This window comes from Leopardus geoffroyi, chromosome C2 (genome assembly GCF_018350155.1).
Source record: "Leopardus geoffroyi isolate Oge1 chromosome C2, O.geoffroyi_Oge1_pat1.0, whole genome shotgun sequence".
NCBI lineage: Eukaryota > Metazoa > Chordata > Mammalia > Carnivora > Felidae > Leopardus > Leopardus geoffroyi.
Genome location: NC_059333.1, coordinates 133,749,209 through 133,770,913, shown reverse-complemented (window position 1 = coordinate 133,770,913; position 21,705 = coordinate 133,749,209). Strand labels below are relative to the sequence as shown.

Here is a 21,705-nt window from a genome sequence, read left to right as displayed (position 1 = left end):
TGAGACTGTCCCTGATACCCCAGCCACATGTAAACCCAAATAACATTCGGTATTTATATCATCATTTTTGATGCCCAGCATAACCTAAATTACTTTATATTTGCAAAATACACAAGTTCAAAGTGTGCCTGTTTCAAGTAGAATACACATAGAGCTACATTCACGTAGAGACTACAAACCCTCGGGCAGGTTCTGCATCTGTACTTCTTAGCACCCCAGTGTTTGTACACCGTGTGCTGTATACAGAAGGTGACTAATGAAGGTTTCTGGACGACGCTCGGTAGTCCCGACGGCAATGAGGGGAAAAGACGGTATTCGGGCGTGTATCACAGGAACCCGGGGAATTGAAGAGCTAGGTGTAGGCGGAATGGAAAGGAAGAGAGATGAGGCAATCCCAGGTGCTTCCAGCAGCCACTGCCTGGGAATGTTTGGCCTACTGATTACAGATATGGCCTCTGTTTCAGAGGAGCCACTTACTAATGTAGGGGTAGAGTTCCCTTATGCCATAGATGCACTTTCCCTTATATTCATAGCACATCTTCAAATGACCTTTTTATTGGAGTATAGCACATATCGAGAAAACTATGCACGTTATGAGGATATAGCCCAGAAGATTTTCACAAGGTGAGCACGTCTCTGTAACCAGCACCAGATCAAGAAACAGAATGTACCAGCCCCCTCAAAGCCCCCCTCATGCCCCTCATAGTCCCTGGTTCCCAGGGGATGACCATAGTCCCAACTTGAAACACCATAGATTAGTTGTAAACTTCATATGAATGGAGTATGTGAATGAACGCCCTTCTTGTCTTGGGCTTCTTTCACTCGTATTTGTGAGATCCATCCACAGTTTTACATGTAGTTGCAGATCATTTCTTCTCATTGCTATATACTCTCCTTTAGGTCAATAGATACAACTACTCCGCTTCCAAGTGTGTTTTTTGTCCCATCTAGGAAAGCATGGCATCTGCATAGATTTGGCCCCAAACTGAAGCCCTAAGGCCAGTCTCACTGTGACATCCCTGGGATGGCACCCAAAACACCAGACATGGAGGATGGTGTAGTGGTCAGGCTGGGAACCTGAGATGTTCATCGCCACCACTAGCTGGAGCCCCAGCGCCCAGCACACAGAGTGCTAGCTCAGTAAATACCTGTTAGTTACTGAAAGGGCACAGGCTTTGGAATCGAACAAATCATACTTCTGATCTCTTTTGCCCCTTGCATTCCCTTTGAACATGGACACATGATTTAACTTCTGAGACCTCCATTTTCTTACCTACTAAGAGGGAATGATTAGCCTTGCAGATGTGGGGGAGGGATTCAGGGAGAAACTATGAACTGTGCCTGGGCATGTGCCTCACATCCAGCAAACACCCAATCAGAACGTTTCTTCCCCATCTGGTTGGTTAAATGGCTCCGAACTTGCGGGTTCACCTTGCTGCAACTGAAGATAGGTTGTATCTCCTCTAGGTCACTCACCACTTCAAAGTTAGAATGCAGGAGTGAAGGCAGGCCAACAGCAGCTGTGAGTGCTCAGGAAGGAGAAGGCAGTAGACCTGCTCACTCTTCTGATAATATCAGTCAATTAGGCACGGTGTGATCGGGCAGCAACATGGCACCATTAGCCAGGATTGGTTAAACGGCGATTACATTTATGGTGGGGTCATAGGTCATCGTGACAGCAGTCACATGTGTAGTTATGGTTATACAATCGAGACGTGCCATTCCTGGCACATACGGGGTGCTGTGAGCGCCATGTAGCCTCTGATGGGGAGAAGGGGCTCTCAGAGACTCAAGGAAATCTGTTAGGCCAGCTACCTCAGTGGGGACGGTTTAGTCCAGTCTAGCTTGTTAAAAGGAGAACGGTGACTTTTTCTTTTTTCATCTCGCGTAATTAGACCACATACGTTGACCACTCGTCATGGTGTTCACATTTCCAGCTGGACTTTGGGGAACAGCACCGAGGATAAGCCTGAAGCTTAGTTTGCTAGGTCTCAGAGGCTGCAGGGAAAGAACAGTTGCCCTCCCAGAATTTACCTCTTGGAATAATGGGGCGAATCTCCTTTTCACACCTCCTTTTTATAAAATCATAAGCTTGGAATGTTAAGGTGGCCTTTTGCCAAAAGACTGGCATCAAATATTTATACAGTACTGGGGCAAATAGCTCTCTGTGCACAGTAGGGAAGCATCTTTACTTTAATAAAAAATGCAGTGATAATGGAGTGTTTTCCATAGATGTAGGGTGATTTAACCTTTTACATTGGGAGCCTTCACTGTAAGAAAGACCTATTTATACCCAGCTCGGTGCGCATCACAGCAAGGCTGAGCCAGGAAGGTAATGAGAAGACGCGGAGTGGACGAGGCCGTCAAAACAAGGGGTTCTTTAAAAGCCCAGCTGTCTGCTCTCCGTGGTTCATTGGCTTTTTTGCTGTTACAGATGATCAAATTTTGACAGCCATTCCGAACTTGCTTTGTAGTTAAGTAGGTGAATCAGCACTCCAGATTCAGAGTAGCAGAGCAGTGGGCTGAGGGGCTAGAAGGCAGACGGTGGCTGAGGCAGCTGGTAAATAAGGACCTGGTTTATTCCTATTTCACACCCCAAGTCTGGCCATACATCTCCCCACTGACCACACAGCCCTCCTCCCAGGCCTGTGACCAGGGAGGAAGCAGAGAAAGCCAGGCAGTGGCTGGGATGGTCTGGATGGACTATGGTGTCTCATTCCCTCTTCTGGACCTCAGCTCCACTGCATGGTACTGTCGGCAGGCTAAATACCATCGTAATATGTATGCCAAATTGGGTACTCTATTACTTAAAGCAATGATAGGCACAATTTAAGGTCTTGGAGGTTTTCCATTGAGATTTGTACATAAAGACTTTGGAGATTGGAGACAACATATTTTGGTAGGAGTCTTGTGGGGATTTGTGCTGTATTGGTCTAATCCTGAGGGAATCATTGAATGTATTCTGGTCTCAAGCATCCCCAGGTCAGGACTTGGGAAAGCTTTACTCAAAGTGGTTCTATAGGGTATTCCTACTGTGGCAGGAGCTCCAGCTGGATCTTTGTTCTTCAGAACTTTAAAAGTGAGCTTTACTATGGTTCATCTTGTCCTGAGGCCCCAAATACCTACAATGTGGTTTAAAGAGAAGCCCTGTTCTTCGCTGGTTATCTCTGTAAAACGTTTCTTAGGAGGGCAGCGAACAAACACTTGGGGAAAACTTTTTAACAGAGCAGATGAGAGAGGCAACCTTAGTACTTTTGCTAAGGCTGTTTGATAACACACTCTCAGTTTAGGAAACAAATAAGAAACTGGAGCATGGTGTTGATGAACTTAGATTGATCTCACTTAAAATGGAGTATTATCTCGTCATATTGGACAAGGCTGCTGTGCTCCAGGAATTGGTCTCATGGCTGTGAGTCGTTGAGCTGGTTAGGCCTCTCTATCATTCTGGAATAATCAAGAATATCCCCAAGCCAACCAAAGTACACCAGTCTCATATTTCTTAGGTTTAGGTTGGGCATTGTATTAGTCAGCTATTGCCACAGTACTGCTGTGTAACAAGCCACCCCAGAGTCATTGGCTAAAAACAGTACTATTCTCACACATTGGTGGGTTGGCTGGAGCAACTCCATGAGGCAGTTCTGCTGATCTCAGCTGGGCTCATTCTCAGGTCTGTGGGTCAGCTGATCTATGCTGAGCTGCTCTTGGGCAGCTGGGGCATGTCCTCTCAAAGTGGTGGCAGAGATAGAAGAGGTTAAGTTTAACCACAAGGGCTTGCCAAGCCCTTGTTGCATCATACCTGCTAATATCCCATTGGCCAAACAAATCACATGGATAAGCGCCTAGTTAGCTGGTCTTCCCACCCATCATCTTAGTCTTGACTTTCTTCTCTCCTGATTCCACTGCTCTTGTGGTCCTTGGCTACCCCTCATTCACTGTGCATCCCTACTCCAGCTGTATCCTCTACCTAACTCTCAAACCCTGAAGATCCAAAAGCCTTCCTTGCATGGTTAAGTACGTATCTCTACTCAAAATGAGGAGACCCGTTTTGAAAAATACCCAACCACTGCCTCCACCTGCACTCTCTCCCCTTAGCCCACTTGATATTTTTATAGCATTTATCACCTCCAACATTACGTCACTGTCTCCCTCCCCACACTGCAAGGTAAGCTCCATGGGGCAGAGACTTCATATGTCTTGCTGCCTGCAAGATCTCCGATGACCACAGGAGTACCTGGCACAAAATAGATGCTAGGTAGGCATTGGAATGAATGAGTGAGCAGCCAGAAGTGTTTTCAGTATAAGCTTAAATGCTTCCAGGAACACAGTGCTCACTCTTCTGAGGTTTTACCTTCCATTTTTTAGACTACCCTAAGGAAGGTACTTTCTGTTTATATTGTACTCACATTTTCTCCTCATAGCTCCTAAAACTTTTTGATTCTAGCTCTGCCTTCAAGAGCCATGTAGAGGAGAGAAAAAGAAAATTCATTTTCATCTGTGTTGTCTGTTTGTATGATGCTTGTGTTAACTCTTGCATTAATCTTGTAGAAAAGGATAAGAAGAAATTCAAATTATACCTAATCCCACCAATCATAAGTGCTGCTAGATTTTATGTATTTCCTTAAAGTTTGTTTAACCCTTCTTAACATAAAAAAAATTCACATACAGCTCATACCGCAGGCTTGTATCCTGTTTTTTTTTTTCTTCTTTATAACATTGTCTCTAAGGAATGTTTCTGAATCATTACATTCCCATGATTTTTTTGTAGCCACATAGTATTTAATTATATGGAAGTCTCCTAACTTACTCGACTACTTTTCTATGGTTGAATATTTGAATTCTTGAGCATTTAGATTGTTTATGTTTTTAAGGAATTTATAAGTCATGCTGGTAGATAAATATTTGATGGCTTTAGTGGTTATTTCCTTAGAATAGACTGAACGAGGTAGCATTTCTGGGTCAAAGAAGATGGACTTTTTTGTTTCAGGCTCTTTAGACCTTGTGAAATTGCTCTCCTAAAAGATTGTACAGTTAAAATTCCCTTAACCACCATAAGCTTTTTACACACATATAAAGAATGTTAAGCTTAGCCATTTATTTATTTATTTTTGTTGTTGCAAACAATTTTCTCATTTAAGGGCCTTTCAATTGTCTTTATGAGGTCTAGTGGAAGACAGAAGCTAAATATTTGTTAAGTGTTTACATCTGTCCGTCTTTTTCTTTGTGGCTTCTGGAAAATGCTGACAGTTCCTGAACTCCAATGTAGTACAAAGGACTTTCTGAATTTATCTCCCTTTCTGTTAAAAAAAAATCATATTATTATGTGAATTATCCTTCTAAAATAAAAATAGTATATCACTAAAGATAGTTTTAATGTGAATTGCCATAACAAAATGCCACAGGCTGGATAGATTAAATAATAGACATTTATTTTCTCAGAGTTGAGGAGGCTAGATGTCGTCCGTGGTTAAGGTGCTGGCAAATTCAGTTTCTGCTTGAGGCCTCTTTTCCTAACCTGCAGACAGCCACCTTCTCTCTTCTTCATCTGGCATTGCCTCTGTGCACGGGAGAGGGGAGGGGGGTCCCTCTGGTGTTTTCCTGGTAAGGACATCAGTCTTACCAGATTAGGACCCACCCTTATGACCTCATTTAACCTTAGTTAATTCCCTAAAGGCCCTACCTCCAATTACTGTCACTTTGGAAGTTCATGCTTCACGTATGAATTTGGATGGGGGGAGGACACAATTCAGTACCTAATGGTGTGATTGATTTGTAGATTAGAATCTAGGGACCAGGAGTGATTCTGTGTACACGTTCCCATGTCACAGATGAGAGACCAAGTCCCTGAAAGGGGTCACATCACTTTTCATGATAGAGCATGGATCCAAACCACCTGCTTCTCTGTCTAGTCCTCTTTCCCACAATCTCTTCTCTAAATGAATTTAGGGCATTTAAAAGCCATATTAAAAAAAGGAGGAGCGGCAGAAAACACCTCCCTTAATGTCTTCTGCTGTGGCAGGGACTCTTGTAATTTTCTTTATACTCTCACTGCCTAAGACAATGAATCCTTCTTGAGTCCTGTTATATGTTTAACGTACGTTTATTGAATCATATAGAACTCAGAACCTGGCACACTGACCAGAGCAATGCCCAAGGAAACATTTTCAGTGGTAAATCATTTGGGAAAATTCCCCTTTCCCTCAAATTCTGCCTCTTGACAAGAGCTAAAGCGTCATCTGTACCGCTGTCCACATCACGAGAACTTCCAAGAATCAGCGCATCTAGAGTGCATCCGACAAACTCAGATCTGCTGTGTTATATCTATCCCCCCTTTAAAAAAAACTCCCACCTAAATATAGTTTTCTTCTAAAAACTGTCTCTAAATGACTGTGTTTTATCCTGAATAAGTTCTCCCCAGTGCATCCTGACGTTGGAGCGTGAAAAAGAAGGTAAACGCGTGAAATCAAATGGTGATTGCTAACAATGAAATTTGGGCTCATAAAATCAAGGATATTATTCAGAACTGCGAGGTAAATTAGTCTCATTCATTCTGATGGGGCTAGACTCTATGGCTGTGTGTGCCTTCTTTAATTAACATGCTGAAAAGATGTTCTGATTGGGATTATTAATGAATGCAGTGAAAATTTTTGCTGCTTGTAAGGCTTCTGCCACAGACGGTTTACAGAACTCCCCCCGCCTCTTTTCTTTTTCCACAGATTCCTTACACAGCCTGACAGATGGAGTATTCATCTTTGAAGCTGTTTCCACAGAAGATAGCAAAACCATGCAGGGCTATGATGCTATTGTTGTCGAACAATGGACAGTCCTGGAAGTAAGTGTGAGATTGGCAGTGGTGCTTCCTTTGTTTGGACAATGATTGTTTTATCCGCTTGCTGGGTCTGACCGTGTCTGCTGTGGCTTTCCTCTGAAAGGCAGTTTGACCTGGGTAGACCTACAAGGCCCCTTTCAAATGCTTCTGTGCCCTCCAGTTGGGGCATGGGCCCCACTTTCCCTTTCTGTAGGAAAAATAGTGTGCGTGCTGGACCATTGGGTGGAAAGAGGTTCTTCTTTCATTCACTTGCATATCACTGGAAACTCCAAGTGACATACGTGAGGCCAACATACAGTCTGTGTCCACTGGAACGAGAGCAACATGATTGTTGGCGTTAGACCTTATGCCTCCCTCTGCCAAGTATCCTTGGAAGAAATTGGTGCATACGCACTCAATCTTTGACAAAAAGCCCATGAGGCAAGTACATGACTGCCCCTATTTCACAGATGAGGAAACTGAGGTTAGGTCCCTGGCCCAAGGTTACACAATAAATGCTGAAGGATGTCCTTGAGAGATGTTGACCCTTGAAGCCACCAAACTGCTGTGGGCAGAGTAATTCCTTCAGCCACGTCCCACTGGGACATTCGAAGACCTGATTTCTTTCTGAGATTCGCCGGTGTGTACTTTGAGGGCGCTGTAGAAGGGTGGGCTTCTCAGACTCATCTCTTGTCCATCCAGCATCTTGGGTGTAAACGGGCAAGCTGTTTAAACATGCGGGACTGATTTCTGAAAGGATTTCTTGAGGAGGCCCTGGAAAAACACAGGGTTAGCATCGCTCGGAGGGGCCTTGCCAAACCGGGCTCTCTGTGCCAGAGTAAGACAGGTGTGGGTTCAGCTCTTTGTGAGGGGCATGGGGTGCCGGGACCCACCAGACAGTGGGTGCTTGCCACGTCTTTGTGCCCTCTGGCTGTGCCCTCTGCAGCCTGATGGCAGGCGACGCCCTCACCTAGTTGCTGGAGGGCAGTGGGCACCCCAGCGGTCTGTCCCCTGTCCTCTACGCCGGCAGCAGTTCTGAGCGGGCATGCCTGCATCTGGGCAGTGATGTGCAGTAACTGCTTGCCAGGAAGGGGACAGAGTACAATGGAAAACTGTACTAATCAATCAGAAATTGGAATTCCAAAAACACAGCATCCAGGGCCCAGTTAGATGAGGGGCCAGGAGCCCTAAAGGAAAGTACGGAATCGGGTCATGACCTGGTTTGCCATCAGGCTCTGCCAGCTCCCCCTGCCTAACCTTGGTCTCATGTTCCCCACCCCCCCCCCACACACACACACCCCGCCTCGGGTCCCTAAACATCCTGAATTTAAGATGGGGCCATGCTGTTCATCCAGCCCACCTCATGTGGTCAGATGAAAGATGAAATAACAAGGATGCCAATTGAGGATCTTAAGGACCCTATTAAAACAGCCCACAGGCTTTAACACTCAGTAACTGTGTTTGCTCTGTCACACTTAGCCTTCACAGCAAGCCACATGTGGCTGCACCAAAAACAGGTGCATGTGTGGAAGTGATTGACGGGTCACGGGACGTGTGCAACATCTCTTGCCATCAGCACATGAAAATGGCTGTTAAGGGAGGGCACCGCGGTTTCCTCAAGAAAGGTGATTTGATGGCTTTGATCCAAAGTCTCAAAGTGTGGTCCTAGGACCAGCAGCATTGGCGTCACCTGGGAAGTTGCTATAAATGCAGATTGTTGGACCCCACCCCGGATGGACTGAACTAGAAACTCTGGGGATGGGCCTCAGCAATCCTTTTTCACAAGGGAGATCCTGATTCACGGTTTCAAGAGCCAGTGTCTAAAAGAACAGGATAGATGCCACTCTCACCAGATGTCTGTGGTTGTGTGTTCGTTGATGAAAGTTGTGATAGGAAAAGTACCCCAGTGGCTTGTCTTTCTTCAGCCTTTGAAATTAACTGTGACCTTGATGGGTAACTGGAGTGAATGCATCCTATCTAAAATGTTTATGGGAGGAAGTTAAGGTTACAAACTAAAATAAGGACACGATTGTCTTTTTAATTAGAAGAGGTCAATTTTATGGGTTAAGAGGTTAGATCAGGAAAGATGAACATTTATTCAGAAAGCTTTCCTGGCTGTGCAGATTGGTTTCCGTTAGGTTGATTTGTTAATTTTATTTCTTTCTCAGATGTTTGAACTTTTTTCTCTTGACCTCCTATTTTTGTGCATTAATCTATTTGGTGTTATTAGTGTTGGGTCATGTCGTCATTGTCCCTCGTCCCCTTCTCTCCCTCACGGACACACGCACGTGCACATGCGCACGCGCACACACACGCGCACACACACACACACACTTCAGGAATGCTGTGGCTTTTCTCCAGAGATCCTGGGAAATGGCATAGGGTTTTAAGACCCACAGTGGGCCCAGTGGTGTGCACCAGCTTGCGAAGCCGGTTCTGTGCCTCTCTTTCCAACTCCGTATTCAGTGACGGATTCAGTCACTAGTAGCTTGAAATTGTGTCTGTGGAAGTACCGCACCGTGAAAACTGGCAAAGCCTAGAAATTAGGATTCCACCCTCCCACCCCCACCGCGGCTCAGAGAGCCAGTTGTAAGCATTTACCAGCACATCACTAGATAGGCCTTTATTCCATCACATGTTGACATTATGATAGGCAGGTGTGGCTGGCATCCAGTTGGGCAGAAACACATTTTCTTAATTTTCCTGATAGTGACAAGTGAATTAATGGTTTTGATGTAGGTGTTCAGCCAGTTCTCCCCCCGCACAAGTCTTCAGTCTCGCTCTTTTCTCTGGTGCCTTTGGAGCATTCCCAAATTCCCTGCAGTGGAAACAGACCCCCGTCCATTTTAGCAGCGTCAGCTTCTGAGTGCCATCTCTTGAGGCCTAGAGGAGGGGAGATCTCTTCTGGACAGACTGCGCCCCTGGGCATATGGGTTTCTCTTCCTCTTTGCGGCTGTATTGGCAGACTTTAGGTCAGCTCATAGGTCGCCTCCTTCAGGAAGCCCTTCAGACTCCTTCAGAGTGAAAGACTCTTCCTTTGTGTTTCCGTAATTCTCTGTGCATAAGTCTGTCAGCTCCTATTATGATCACTATGATTTCTTTATCCACTTTCCTTCCTTACTGCGAGTTTCTCGGCGTGGGCACGTTCATCTTTGTTCTCTAAGGCTTCCAGTAAATGCTTCCTGAATCGGGTTGCAGGCCTTTTGGTTCAGCGTTGGGTACACATACACTTCTCAGAATGAGGCGTGAATCCCTCAAGAGCTTTTAAACACACAGATATCCAGGCCCTCCTCACAGAGGTTCCTTTTCAAGCCCACTTTGGGAATCCCTGCCTTAGCAGAACCACATGGGTACACTGTGTCCCAGCATGGCCCAGCAGTGTCTAGTCCAGGGCAGAGCCCACAGCTCAGCTCTTTGAAGAGGCTGTGTCAGAAGTCCCCCCTCCCCCCACTGACCGCCCCCCTTCTGCTGGCCCCTCCAGGTGTGTGGGCCTTTGTCCAGCAGCCTCGCCTTTCACCCTTGAGACCCACCTGCTTCCTCTCTTCACCCTTTTGGCCTCTGGGAAGGGTCTTTCCTGTTCAAGCCCTGGGCAGATACCTCTTGGCTTGTGGTTGACCCTGCCTCTCTGGCAACCTCTCTCCTTCCAGGCCAGCCCATAAACTCCTGGGCTCTGGCCACAAAACACTGCTGACCAGCTTGTTCTCTTTGCTCACCGTTGGGACTGCCCTGTTCCTTTTCTGCCTCCTGCGCACATGAGTATCCTCAGCTCGCGGTACACACGTGCCATTCCAGTCGAGCCACATCTTCCCGGCTTCCCTGCCCCCATGTGCACGTGCACACGTGGACGCTTTCAGGAGAAAACCTACCTACCTCTTCACAGCTCTGCAAACACCGCAGTGTGTTGGAAAGAGAAGGTAGATTCTGGAGTCTGGTCTGGGAATGCATCCTGGCTGTCTTATTCCCAGCCGAGTGACCGAGTGTCCCCCCTCTTTGTTTTTCCATCTTTCAGCTGTATGAGTGGGAACACTGTCAGCCTCTCAAAGTTGAGAATTTAAAAAATGATATATTCAAAAGTTGTGAGTGTAGCTCTTGGCATATCGTAGGGAAATAGTACTTTCTTTTATTGGTCCCCTGGTGTCATCGGCTAGAAAGATCCTCTCCCGGTTGCCTTGCTCTTGCTCTGAAAGCACAGCAGAGGTTGGGCAAGGGAAAAGTGTGGAGCCAAACGCATTGTGTTTTTCTCAGTTGGAAGCCTGTGGCGGTTTTGAGTAGTATGAAAGCCCGTCCGCACGGCATCTGTCATGGGTATTTTGTTTACTTTCTTTGAGTTTACAATTTAGAGTGTGAGCAGAAAGGGTCCTTCTTGGAAAGAAAGGGGGAAACTACAGAGATGAATAGGTCATATGGATGAGAGACGGAAAGACAGAGAGACAGGGACCCTCTTTTTCATTCTGAGGCTGCGTGTCCTTCGGCCTGGGAGCCCAGCACTGCTTATGGACACCATCGGGTGCCCTTGAGGCCTTAGAGCCTTCTGTCTTCACCCCTCTCCTTGGAATGAGCCTTCCGGTTCATCAGCGCCCCTTGTGAAATTTGCTGCCAGAACTGACCATGCGATAACAGTAAAAACTCTTTTAGCTGATGCAGTTGGTATGGTGGTTAGAGAGTTAATTGAAAAGCCAATTAAAAAGAACCAAAGAAAATCATATTCATACCCCCACACATTTTATTTTAATGTAAAATATATAAATACGCATCCATTTGCCCATCTTTTAGAGTTTGAGGTCTGCTGATTGGAATTTCACTTCACCTTTCTTGTGTAAACCACACCCAAGGTGTTGCTATCACCAGTGTCCTGGGGCAGTGTCTTGAAAGTCTAGGAAAGGGATCTCACTGCCGAATCCTTGATTTCATGATTTTTTTCTTACTCTTTTCCGGCCCCCACCACTTCTAAGTCAGCCACAGTTGTTATTTTTAGGCAACTGCACTTTGTCAAATCTCTTCAAAGCGTTCTACTTAGTTTTCCCAGAAACAACTTCTTTTGCCTTTACCATCAGTTTAAATAATGTAAATGAAGACACATAGTGATGACCGTGGGTCTAACTGACCTACGCAGGTCTGGGAGCCTGTGGGACTCAGCCTGATGTGCTCGGTGGCTGGGATCAGGGGGCCGTGAGCAAGCTGGAGAGGAGCCTGCCACCTGTGAGCACTTGGTCCTCTGACAGCTGGACTTGGGCTTCTGCTCGTCCAGCAGGTGGTTGGATCAACTTTGGGGCAGCCATGACAGATTGCATCATGTAAGGTGGCACATAGTCAGTTCTCCCCATCCGCTCCCTGTGTATTCAATCTGTTATTGAACCGACTCCCAGTTCATCTCATCCTATTAATTTCTGCCCATTCTTCCAGCCTATGGAGACATTTTTGATCACGGTTATATCATCCTGCATTTTTTGGAGGATCATCTCAGCTTTGGCTTCTCTGAAGGTTTCATTTGTAGGATGGCTCCTTTCCAGTCCAATGTCAAACACACTAGATGGAGGACATGGTCCTTTGGCATGTTTGGGGGGTTTTTCCTCTAGTCTCTAACCCGACGCCAAACCCTTTTGCCAGAAGTTTCAGATGGCCCTATTGTTCCACCTAACATGTCACCATTTTATCCCTGAAAGAATCACGAGAGGCTCGCTGAGATGCATTTCTGTAACTGACATCCCCTCTGGGGTACGCCTCCACCCCTCCGGTCCCCTAACCCTGGGGACACACAGGCCCCACTCGTTCTGCACTAACTTCTGTATTCGGTAGACTTCTGGGGATCCATCTTTTGTTTCTAGGGGCTCCCAGCCATCTCTTGAACAATCCACACAGGATTTGTAAGGGAATAACATCAATTTCTGTGGTATCTACAATCCACCACCTTCTGCTGTGACAAGGGAGCCAACATTTATTCTTATTAAACCATCTGACATTTCTTTCATTGCCACGGTTTCTCTAGGATAATGATTTTGGTTCTGAGATCATAGCCTTGAGTGCCAAAGATAGTAGTTCTCTGTCTTTTTCCTGTGATTCAAAAGATTTTCCCATGAGTGACCACTGCCTTGAATGACCTTGACTGCAGACACATCCCCTTCCCCTACCAGGCTGTAACTCCACCCCTTTTCCAACCCAGAGCAAATCACGGCACAGAGGAGGCCCGCAGTGTTCAGGGCAACGCTGAGTCTGTTCTAGCAGCTCTGGGTGCTCTCACTTGGTCTGATTCCTCGCGTCCCACTCGGTTTTGATAGTGACACATCAGTGCACTAAGTGGTATGACTGAGCATCTTTTCCCTAAAATGTAATGTATGTATACTTGATGAATCTTAAATTCATCGTTTAATGGGGAAAAACTGAGGGCTTTCCCCCTAAGGTCAGGAACAAGACAGGGATGTTCCACTCTCGTGCCACTGTTATTCAACATAGTATTGGAAGTCTTAGCCTCTGCAATCAGACAACACAAAGAAATAAAAGGCATCCAAATCAGCCAGGAGGAGGTCAAACTTTCACTCCTCGCAGATGACATGATACTCTGTATGGAAAACCCTAAAGATTCCACAAAAAAAACTGCTAGAACTGATTCGTGAATTCAGCAAAGTTGCAGGATATAAAATCAATGCACAGAAATCAGTTGCATTCCTACACACCAACAATGAAGCAACAGAAAGAGAAATCAAGGAATCGATCCCATTTACACTTGCACCAAAAACCATAAAATACCTAAGAATAAATCTAACCAAAGAGGTGAAAAATCTATACACTGAAAACTATAGAAAGCTTATGAAAGAAATTGAACAAGACACAAAAAATGGAAAACGATTCCATGCTCCTGGATAGGAAGAATAAATACTGTTAAAATGTCGATACTACCCAAAGCAATCTACATATTCAATGCAATCCCTATCAAAATAACACCAGCATTCTTCACAGAGCTAGAACAAATAATCCTAAAGTTTGTACGGAACCAGAAAAGACCCCGAATAGCCAAAGCAATCTTGAAAAAGAAAACCAGGGCAGGAGGCATCACAATCCCAGACTTCAAGCTGTACTACAAGGCTGTAGTCATCAAGACAGTATGGTACTGGCACAAGAACAGACACTCAGATCAATGGAATAGAATAGAGAACCCAGAAATGGACCCACAAACGTATGGCCAACTAACCTTTGACAAAGCAGGAGAGAACATCCAGTGGAATAAAGACAGTCTCGTCAGCAAGTGGTGCTGGGAAAACTGGACAGCGACATGCAGAAGAATGAACGTGGACCCCTTTCTTACACCATACACAAAAATACACTCAAAATGCATGAAAGACCTAAATGTAATTCAGGAAGCCATCACACTCCTCAAGGAGAAAGCAGGCAAAAACCTCTTTGATCTTAGCCACAGCAACTTCTTACTCCACACGTCTCCAGAGGCAAGGGAAGCAAAAGCAAAAATGAACTCTTGGGACCTCATCAAAATAAATTCATCATTTAAAAGCTTGAGGGTTTGCTTTAGAAAGCAGGTTGCTAATCTCTATTTAAAATGTTAGAGGCTCCTGGGTGCCTCAGTCAATTGATCGTCCAACTCTTGGTTTTGGCTCAGGTCATGATCCAGCCCCAAGTTGGGCTCAGCACTGAGCGTGAAGCCTGCTTAAGATTCTCTCCCTCTCTCTCTCTCTCTCCCTCTCTCTCTCTCTCTCTCTCCCCCCTCCCCTCCCCCGCTCATGCTCGCTCTCTCTCTCTCTAAAGTAAAAACAGTAACAATAAATAATTTATAATAATAAATGAATAAATAATAAAAGATGTTAAAAATGGGGGCACCTGGGTGGCTCAATCGGTTGAGCGGTCAACTTTGGCTCAGGTCATGATCTCACAGTTTGTGGGTTCGAGCCTCACATCAGGCTCTGTGCTGACAGCTCAGAGCCTGGAGCCTGCTTCAGATTTTGTGTCTCCCTCTTTCTCTGTCCCTGCCCTGCTCATGCTCTGTCTGTCTGTCTCTCTCTCTCTCTCTCAAAAATAAATAAACATTAAAAAAAAATTTTAATGTTAAAACTGTTAAATACCCACTCCTACCCATGACTAAGCAAGCCCGTACCTCACATCCACCTCTTGCAGAGAAACACATGCATTTGTTCACAAGAAGGCACACACAAGGACATTATTTCAGCATGATTAGTACTAGAAAAAAGGAAGCTGCATACATGCCCATCAGTAGGAGAATGATTAAATAAAAGATGGTGCATCCTTATTATGGATGCAGTCATTCTGTATAAACTGGCAGGGAAGGAACTCCAGGAAATGTTAAGTGAAAAAACAAGCTGCAGAATGATGCTGTAATGGGTAATTTTATGTGTCACCCTGGCTAGGCTATGGTGCCCAGTTGTTTGGTCAAGCACCAGTTCGATGTTGTAGTGGAGGGAGTTTTTGGATATGATTAACATTCGAATTTGCAGACTTCAAGTAAAGCAGATTGCTAATCCTTCATAATGTGGGCGGGCCTTGTCCAATCAGTTGAGGGCCTTAAAAATACGCCTTTCCTGCAGACTTCGGAAAAGAAAGTAAAATGGAAAATAGGCAGGAAGTAAAATAGAAACAGGAAGTAAAATGAGGGTTGAATAATTCCACTTTCTTGGAAAGTGTACAACTTCTTGCTTTGAACATAGTTTAAAAAGGTGTCTGTGTATATGTGTACGTAGTCATATACACGCAATGTCATTCTGGGCTTGACTTTCGTTCTTTTTTGGAGTTTGCCTCACTTTAGTCACCATCCCTGGAGGGTCAGGTACCTCCGTTCTGTCCTTGTAAATCCACACTCATCAACCTGTGCAAGACACTGATTTCCTTAGGTGCCTGCAACTTTTCTTCTAGAGCGACACTTTCACCAGGAGTCAACTTCTCTTCGGGTGTTTCTTGCCACGGAGCCGGACTGAACTTTCCCCTGAACTTTTAACATTCCTTTTCTTCTTGTCCCTGGAGAGGATCTCTAGTGCTCCTTGGCTATTAGGAATTTGGCAGAGGACAGTTTAGTTTGTATGGTGTGTGTTCCGCCAGATAAGTCACTCCTCTTCCCCAAATGATGGAGATCATATTTAAAAACAGTGACCCCGGGGCGCCTGGGTGGCGCAGTCGGTTGAGCGTCCGACTTCGGCCAGGTCACGATCTCGCGGTCCGTGGGTTCGAGCCCCGCGTCGGGCTCTGGGCTGATGGCTCAGAGCTTGGAGCCTGTTTCCGATTCTGTGTCTCCCTCTCTCTCTGCCCCTCCCCCGTTCATGCTCTGTCTCTCTCTGTCCCAAAGATAGATGAACGTTGAAAAAAAAAATTAAAAAAAATAAAAATAAAAACAGTGACCCCAAGAGGCGCCTGGGTGGCTCAGTCTGTTAAGCGCCTTGACTTTGGCTCAGGTCATGATCTCACGGTTTGTGAGTTCAAGCCCTGTGTCAGGCTCTGTGCTGACAGCTCAGAGCCTGGAGCCTGCTTTGGATTCTGTGACTCCCTCTCTTTCTGGTTCTCCCCTGCTGGTGCTCGCTCTCTCTCTCTCTCTCTCTCTCTCTCAAAAATAATAAATTAACATTAAAAAAATTTTTTTAAAAACAGTGACCCCAAAAAGCCTTTATCAGGTCACTGAGTCCTGACTTCTGAGTCTTTGGCCCTGTGCTCGGTTAGTGGGGCCCTGGGGGGCTGGCTGTCCCTGTTTCGTCTTTTTCGGGCAGAATTTTCCCTCTGTCTCCTTCTGGACAGCAGCTTCTTGACTTCGGGGTCATGCAATGTCACGTGGATTGTGGCATTGCCAAGAAGAGATAGACGATGGGCTTTTGGGTGGAAATCGGCCCTCCAGCTTTCCCATGGGATGGCTGGCAGTTGGCGGAAGAGGATTAGTGGATACGAGACAGAGAACTCCCAGGGAATTGGGAAGCCCCAGAGGGTCAGAGAGAGGGACTGGGACAAGAGTGCCGCCCTGGGACGAAAACGTAAAGGGGTGTTCGCTGAGGCCCCTACCTGCAAGGAGCATCCAGGAGGGAAGAAGACTTCCTGCAGAATAAGTAGCAAGGCACTCAGTGCTGGATGGCATCCTGCTGACCGGAAGTGCTCTGGGGGAAAGTAGAGACTGACCAAGGCCCACTGGACACCGTGGGCTCCCAACGGGCTCCGACAGGGTGTGGATGAGCCAGGGGGGTTGGGAAAGGGGCTTCCTGCCCGTGGGAAGTGCCAAGAGCGGAGGCAGGCCAGAAGGGAAAGCACATCTGTACATTTTAGTTTCACAATTAGAACATTAGTGGTGAATGTCAGAGTTTTTCTAGATCCTCGGATCCCCCATTTTTAAAAAAATATTTAGTTAGTTTTGGGAGAGCGTGAGTGAGGGCGGGGCAGAGAGAGTGGAACAGAGGATCCAAAGCAGGTCTGCGCTGACTGGCTGACGGCAGTGAGCCCGCTGTGGGGCTCAAATTCAAGAACCTCTAGATCATGACCAAAGTCGGATGCTCGACCGACTGAGCCACCCAGGTGCCCCTCCTTGGATCCCTTTTTATCAATGTGCTTTCACTTCTGGAAGCCAGCACCTGTGTCTTTGCTGACACCTGCACCTGGGCCTCCGGAGCCTGCTTTGTTGCTCTTGGCAAGCTGAGCAGGGAAATACCTGGATGTTTAGGTGCCCCTGGGGTAGCTATTACCTGTGACTGAGGAGGGTGGGTGTATGAAAGGCAAGAGTGAGGCGAACTCCAAAAATGAACGAAGGTTAAGCCCAGAGTGAGATTGGGTGTACGTGACTACACACACACACACACACACACACACACACACCTTTTTAAACTATGTTTAAAGCAAGAAGTTGTACAGTTTCCAAGAAAGTGGAATTATTCAACCCTCATTTTGCTTCCTTTTCTACAAGGAGAAAACAAGTATATCTAAAGCGGAACAGAAGAAAGGACATGGTGATACATAACTATCTTTTTTTTTTTTAAGTTTATTTATTTATTTTGAGGGAGAGATCACGTGCATGTGGGTGGGGGAGGGGGCAGAGAGAGCGGGAGAGAGCGAGCATGTGCAAGCAGGGGAGGAGCTCAGAGAGAGAGGGAGAGAGAGAATCCTAAGCAGACTCTGTACTGTCAGTGCAGAGCCCGACATGGGGCTCAATCCCACGAACCACGAGATTATGACCTGAACCAAAACCAAGAGTTGGACACTTAACTGACTGAGCCACCCAGGTGCCCCTAGTTATCTTTTAAATGTAAGTTTTTAATTACCCAAGTAAAATGAAGACTTCTCTCTATTAAAATGAAGACGTTACAGATAAAGCTACCCCCCACTCTTCCATTCCAAGGCACGCGTAACCATTGTCAGTAGAGGTGTGGACCTCTGAGTACAGCTTACCCCCCAGAGCCTCCCGAGGGCTGAGGCTAAGCCTCAGGGGATGTTGCATAAACCTGTGTCCTCACTTGGGTTCAGCCTGTTGTTCGCCTCCCCCCACCCCCTCACCGCCTTATAATAAGCTACTTGCGCGTAAATCCTCCTCTCAGGGACTGTTTCTGGGGAAACTGGCCTAAGATAGAATATGCCTTTTACAAAAATTTCATGTGATAATGTGAATTATGTTGCAAATTGAGACAAAAAATTGTTGTGGGTTTTATAATAATTTTAAAGAAAACTCTTATGGTCCAAAAGTGTATATATTTAAAAACCGAATCTTCCTCCCACCCACCGGCCCTCCATGCTCTCTCCAAGAGGGAGCTCTTCCCAGAGATAAACAGAGTTGGGTGACACACGCAGACACATGTGCGAGTAGGCTGAACAGGTGCTCTCCAAAAGTAAGCCCTGGAACTGGTAAATGTTACCTTATTTGGAAAAGGGATTTTTGCAGATATAATTAAAGATAAGCATCTTGGGGCGCCTGGGTGGCTCAGTCGGTTGAGCGTCCATCTTCGGCTCAGGTCACGATCTCACAGCTGGTGAGTCTGAGCCCCACGTCGGCTTCTGTGCTGACAGCTCAGAGCCTGGAGCCTGCTTCGGATTCTGCGTCTCCCTCTCTCTCTGCCCCTTCCCCGCTCATGCTCTGTCTCTCTCTGTCTCTCAAAAATGAGTAAACATTAAAAAAAAAAATTATAAAGATAAGCATCTCGAGATGGGGAGATCATCCTGGATTATATGGATGGGTCCTAAAAACATTCACGTATATCCTTCTGAGAAGGAGGCAGAGGGAGATTTTACACACAAAGGAAAGACGTGAAGGCAGAGTTGAGAGAGATTTGGAAATGCTGGCCTTGAAGACTGGAGAGATGCAGCTACCAGCCAAGGGACGTTGGCAGCCACAGCTGCTGAAGAAATGGGTTTTCCCCTAGAGCCTCCAGAGGGAGCATGGCCCTGCTTTCACCTTGAGTTTGGCACAGTTGTACTGACTTTGGACTTCTGACCTCCAGAACTGCGAAAGAATGAATAGCTACTATTGTAAGCCACCAAATTTGCGGTGCCTTTTACAGCAGCCCTGGAAACAGGTACAACATGCATAGACCTAACTGCAAGGGAGGCCTGTGGCATGTTCTTGACAGCATGTCTGCTTTGGAAGAGCGTCTGCGGAGAACTCTGCCATCCAGGCAAGAGCCCGGGTTTGCAGTAGGTTGAAGGAGGCTACAGTAGGGATCTCATCAGAGAGCCAGGAGTCCAGAGTTGGCCCTGAAACAGTGTGTTGTTGGGAGAGATGGACTAGAATGGAGGAAAGGTAGACAGACGTTTGGAGGAGAGGTTCCAACGTGAGAGAATAAGGGTGGTGGCCATGGTGTTGGTTAGGATGCTTTCCATGTCAACAGCAGGACATATGAATAGAAATGACTTACAGTAGGGATTTTGCTTCTCATGTCACCAAGCAGGAAGTCTGGAGGAAAATGGGGGGTTGCAGAGTCAGTTTTTTCAATGGCTTAAGGACATCACAGAGGACCCAGGTGCTGTCACCTTTCTGCATTCTGGTCCTCACCCTGCCTGCCAGGTCTCTCTTTGGAATGCTAGGCCCAAAGTGGCTGCAGCAGCTCCACGCATCTCATGTGAACATCATAAGAGCTGGGAAGAACTGGGCATTTCCTGCCACGTGCCCTTTTTTTATTAGAGAGTAAAACTGTTCCCAGAAACTCTCCAGTAGAGTTTCCTTGGGCCCCCTTAGCTGGGACGTGGGTCACAGACCCACATCATTGCCAAGAATCATGGTTAGCTGGAGCTGGAGAGTGTGTTACCTAGGAAAGGGAACCTGGGCTAACAAGTAACTGTTTTGGCACCAACAGTGTCTGCCACTGAGTGGGAATAGAAACGCAAGGGATGCTCCTAGAAACATTTTAAAGAAAACTAGACTTGGTGACAGCTTGGATAGCAGGAAGGTGAAAAGGAAGAATTTGATGTTTTTCTTCCAAAAACTCAATGAATGGTCTTATTCTCTCAGACACCCATATTTCATTTCTTGTACAAAATTTAGCTCTACAAGTTAAGCTAGACCTTTTAAAACATTTATTCAACAAATAAATATTGAGTTCCTACTGTGTGTCAGCCATTGTGAAAACATGATGAATGGAGGGAATTCGGGCAGGAAGGATTGATGTCTTTAACTAGAAGGAAGGAGCGCAGTCATTAAAAATGAATTCCCACCCCCTGGCCTTTGCATGCCCATAAATAATTTCTCTTCGCTGTCACGCGTCCTGAGGGTACTGAAATGTGCTAAATCACCAGGACCCTTTTAGAGCTGGAGACAGGGGAGAGGCAAGTGTGTGTTCTGGCAAAGACCACAGGATGGGGTGAATTTAGAACTTTGCTGCAGAGAAAGAGAAAGGTGAAAGAGGTCAGCACGTTTTCAGAATCTTGTAACAAATGCATTTTTGAAAAAACAGTATGCTTAAGGGGCGCCTGGGTGGCTCAGTCAGTTAAGCGTCTGACTTTGGCTTAGGTCATGATCTCGCGGTATGAGAGTTCCAGCCCCACGTCGGGTTCTGTGCTGACAGCTCAGAGCCTGGAGCCTGCTTCGGATTCTGTGTCTCCCTCTCTCTCTGACCCTACCCCGCTCATGCTCTGTCTCTCTCCCCCTCTGTCAAAAATAAATAAACATTAAAAAAAATTTTTTTTTTAAAAACAACAAAAACAGTATGCTTAAAACCTCCAGTGTATGCCACAGAATGACAAGAAAGAGGCAATCCTCAATGTGATAAAATAGGCTTGATCTTTAGGTTTCTTGGATGTTTGAGATTAGAAGGGTGGAAGATAATTCTTTGAGAATGTTAAGCACATGCACAGACAATTACCATGGGTCAGACAATTCTGTGGGTCAGAATCCAGGTGGGCTAAACTGCTAGGGTCACAGGAAGCTGAAACCAGATGTTAGCAGGGCCATGTTACTTATTGGGGCCTCTTAAGGCAGGAATCTGCCCACCCCCCCAAGCTCATCCAGGTTGTTGGCCAAATTCAGTTCCTTGCGGTTGTAGGACCAAGGTCTTTGCTTCCTTGCTGGCTGCCAGCCAAGGGCTGGTCTTTGCTCCTGGGGACTGTCACATTCCTTCTCATGCTTTCCATGTGGCCCCCCAATAAGAACTTTTTAGATGCATAGACAGTCTTCAGGCTACAGATGAGGACAAGGCAAATGGTTCTCCAAGAAGAATTTAGTATATTAAATCAGTGAGTATAGAGGGCTGGGGGGTGTTCTTGTAGTTAAGTGATCATTCATTGCCACTTCTTGGAATTTGTCCTTTTGAAATTCACTTGGCCAAGTATTTTAATACAACTAAATAAAAAGGAAGGGTCTATGGGTGGAGTGTGACTGGTTGAGAGGCTATAGTCAGCAAAGGTGTGCTTTAATTCAAGGAAGATCTTTCCTTGTGTGCCCTGTGACGCCATCCTGTGCTTTGTCCTCTTTTGCAGCTTTTTCAATGGTT

The 21,705-nt window shown here is 46.0% G+C and overlaps 1 protein-coding gene across 5 annotated transcripts in view; it reads left to right on the top strand.

Moving 5' to 3' along the window:
* The window catches only part of RFTN1 (raftlin, lipid raft linker 1), a 207,719-nt gene that overhangs the window by 156,029 nt on the left and 29,985 nt on the right, over window positions 1–21,705 (top strand). For all 5 annotated transcript variants that reach the window (XM_045503715.1, XM_045503713.1, XM_045503717.1 and 2 more), the window contains one exon: window positions 6,714–6,829. In XM_045503715.1, coding sequence (XP_045359671.1) covers window positions 6,714–6,829 — 116 coding nt within the window. The remainder of the gene's footprint in view (window positions 1–6,713; window positions 6,830–21,705) is intronic.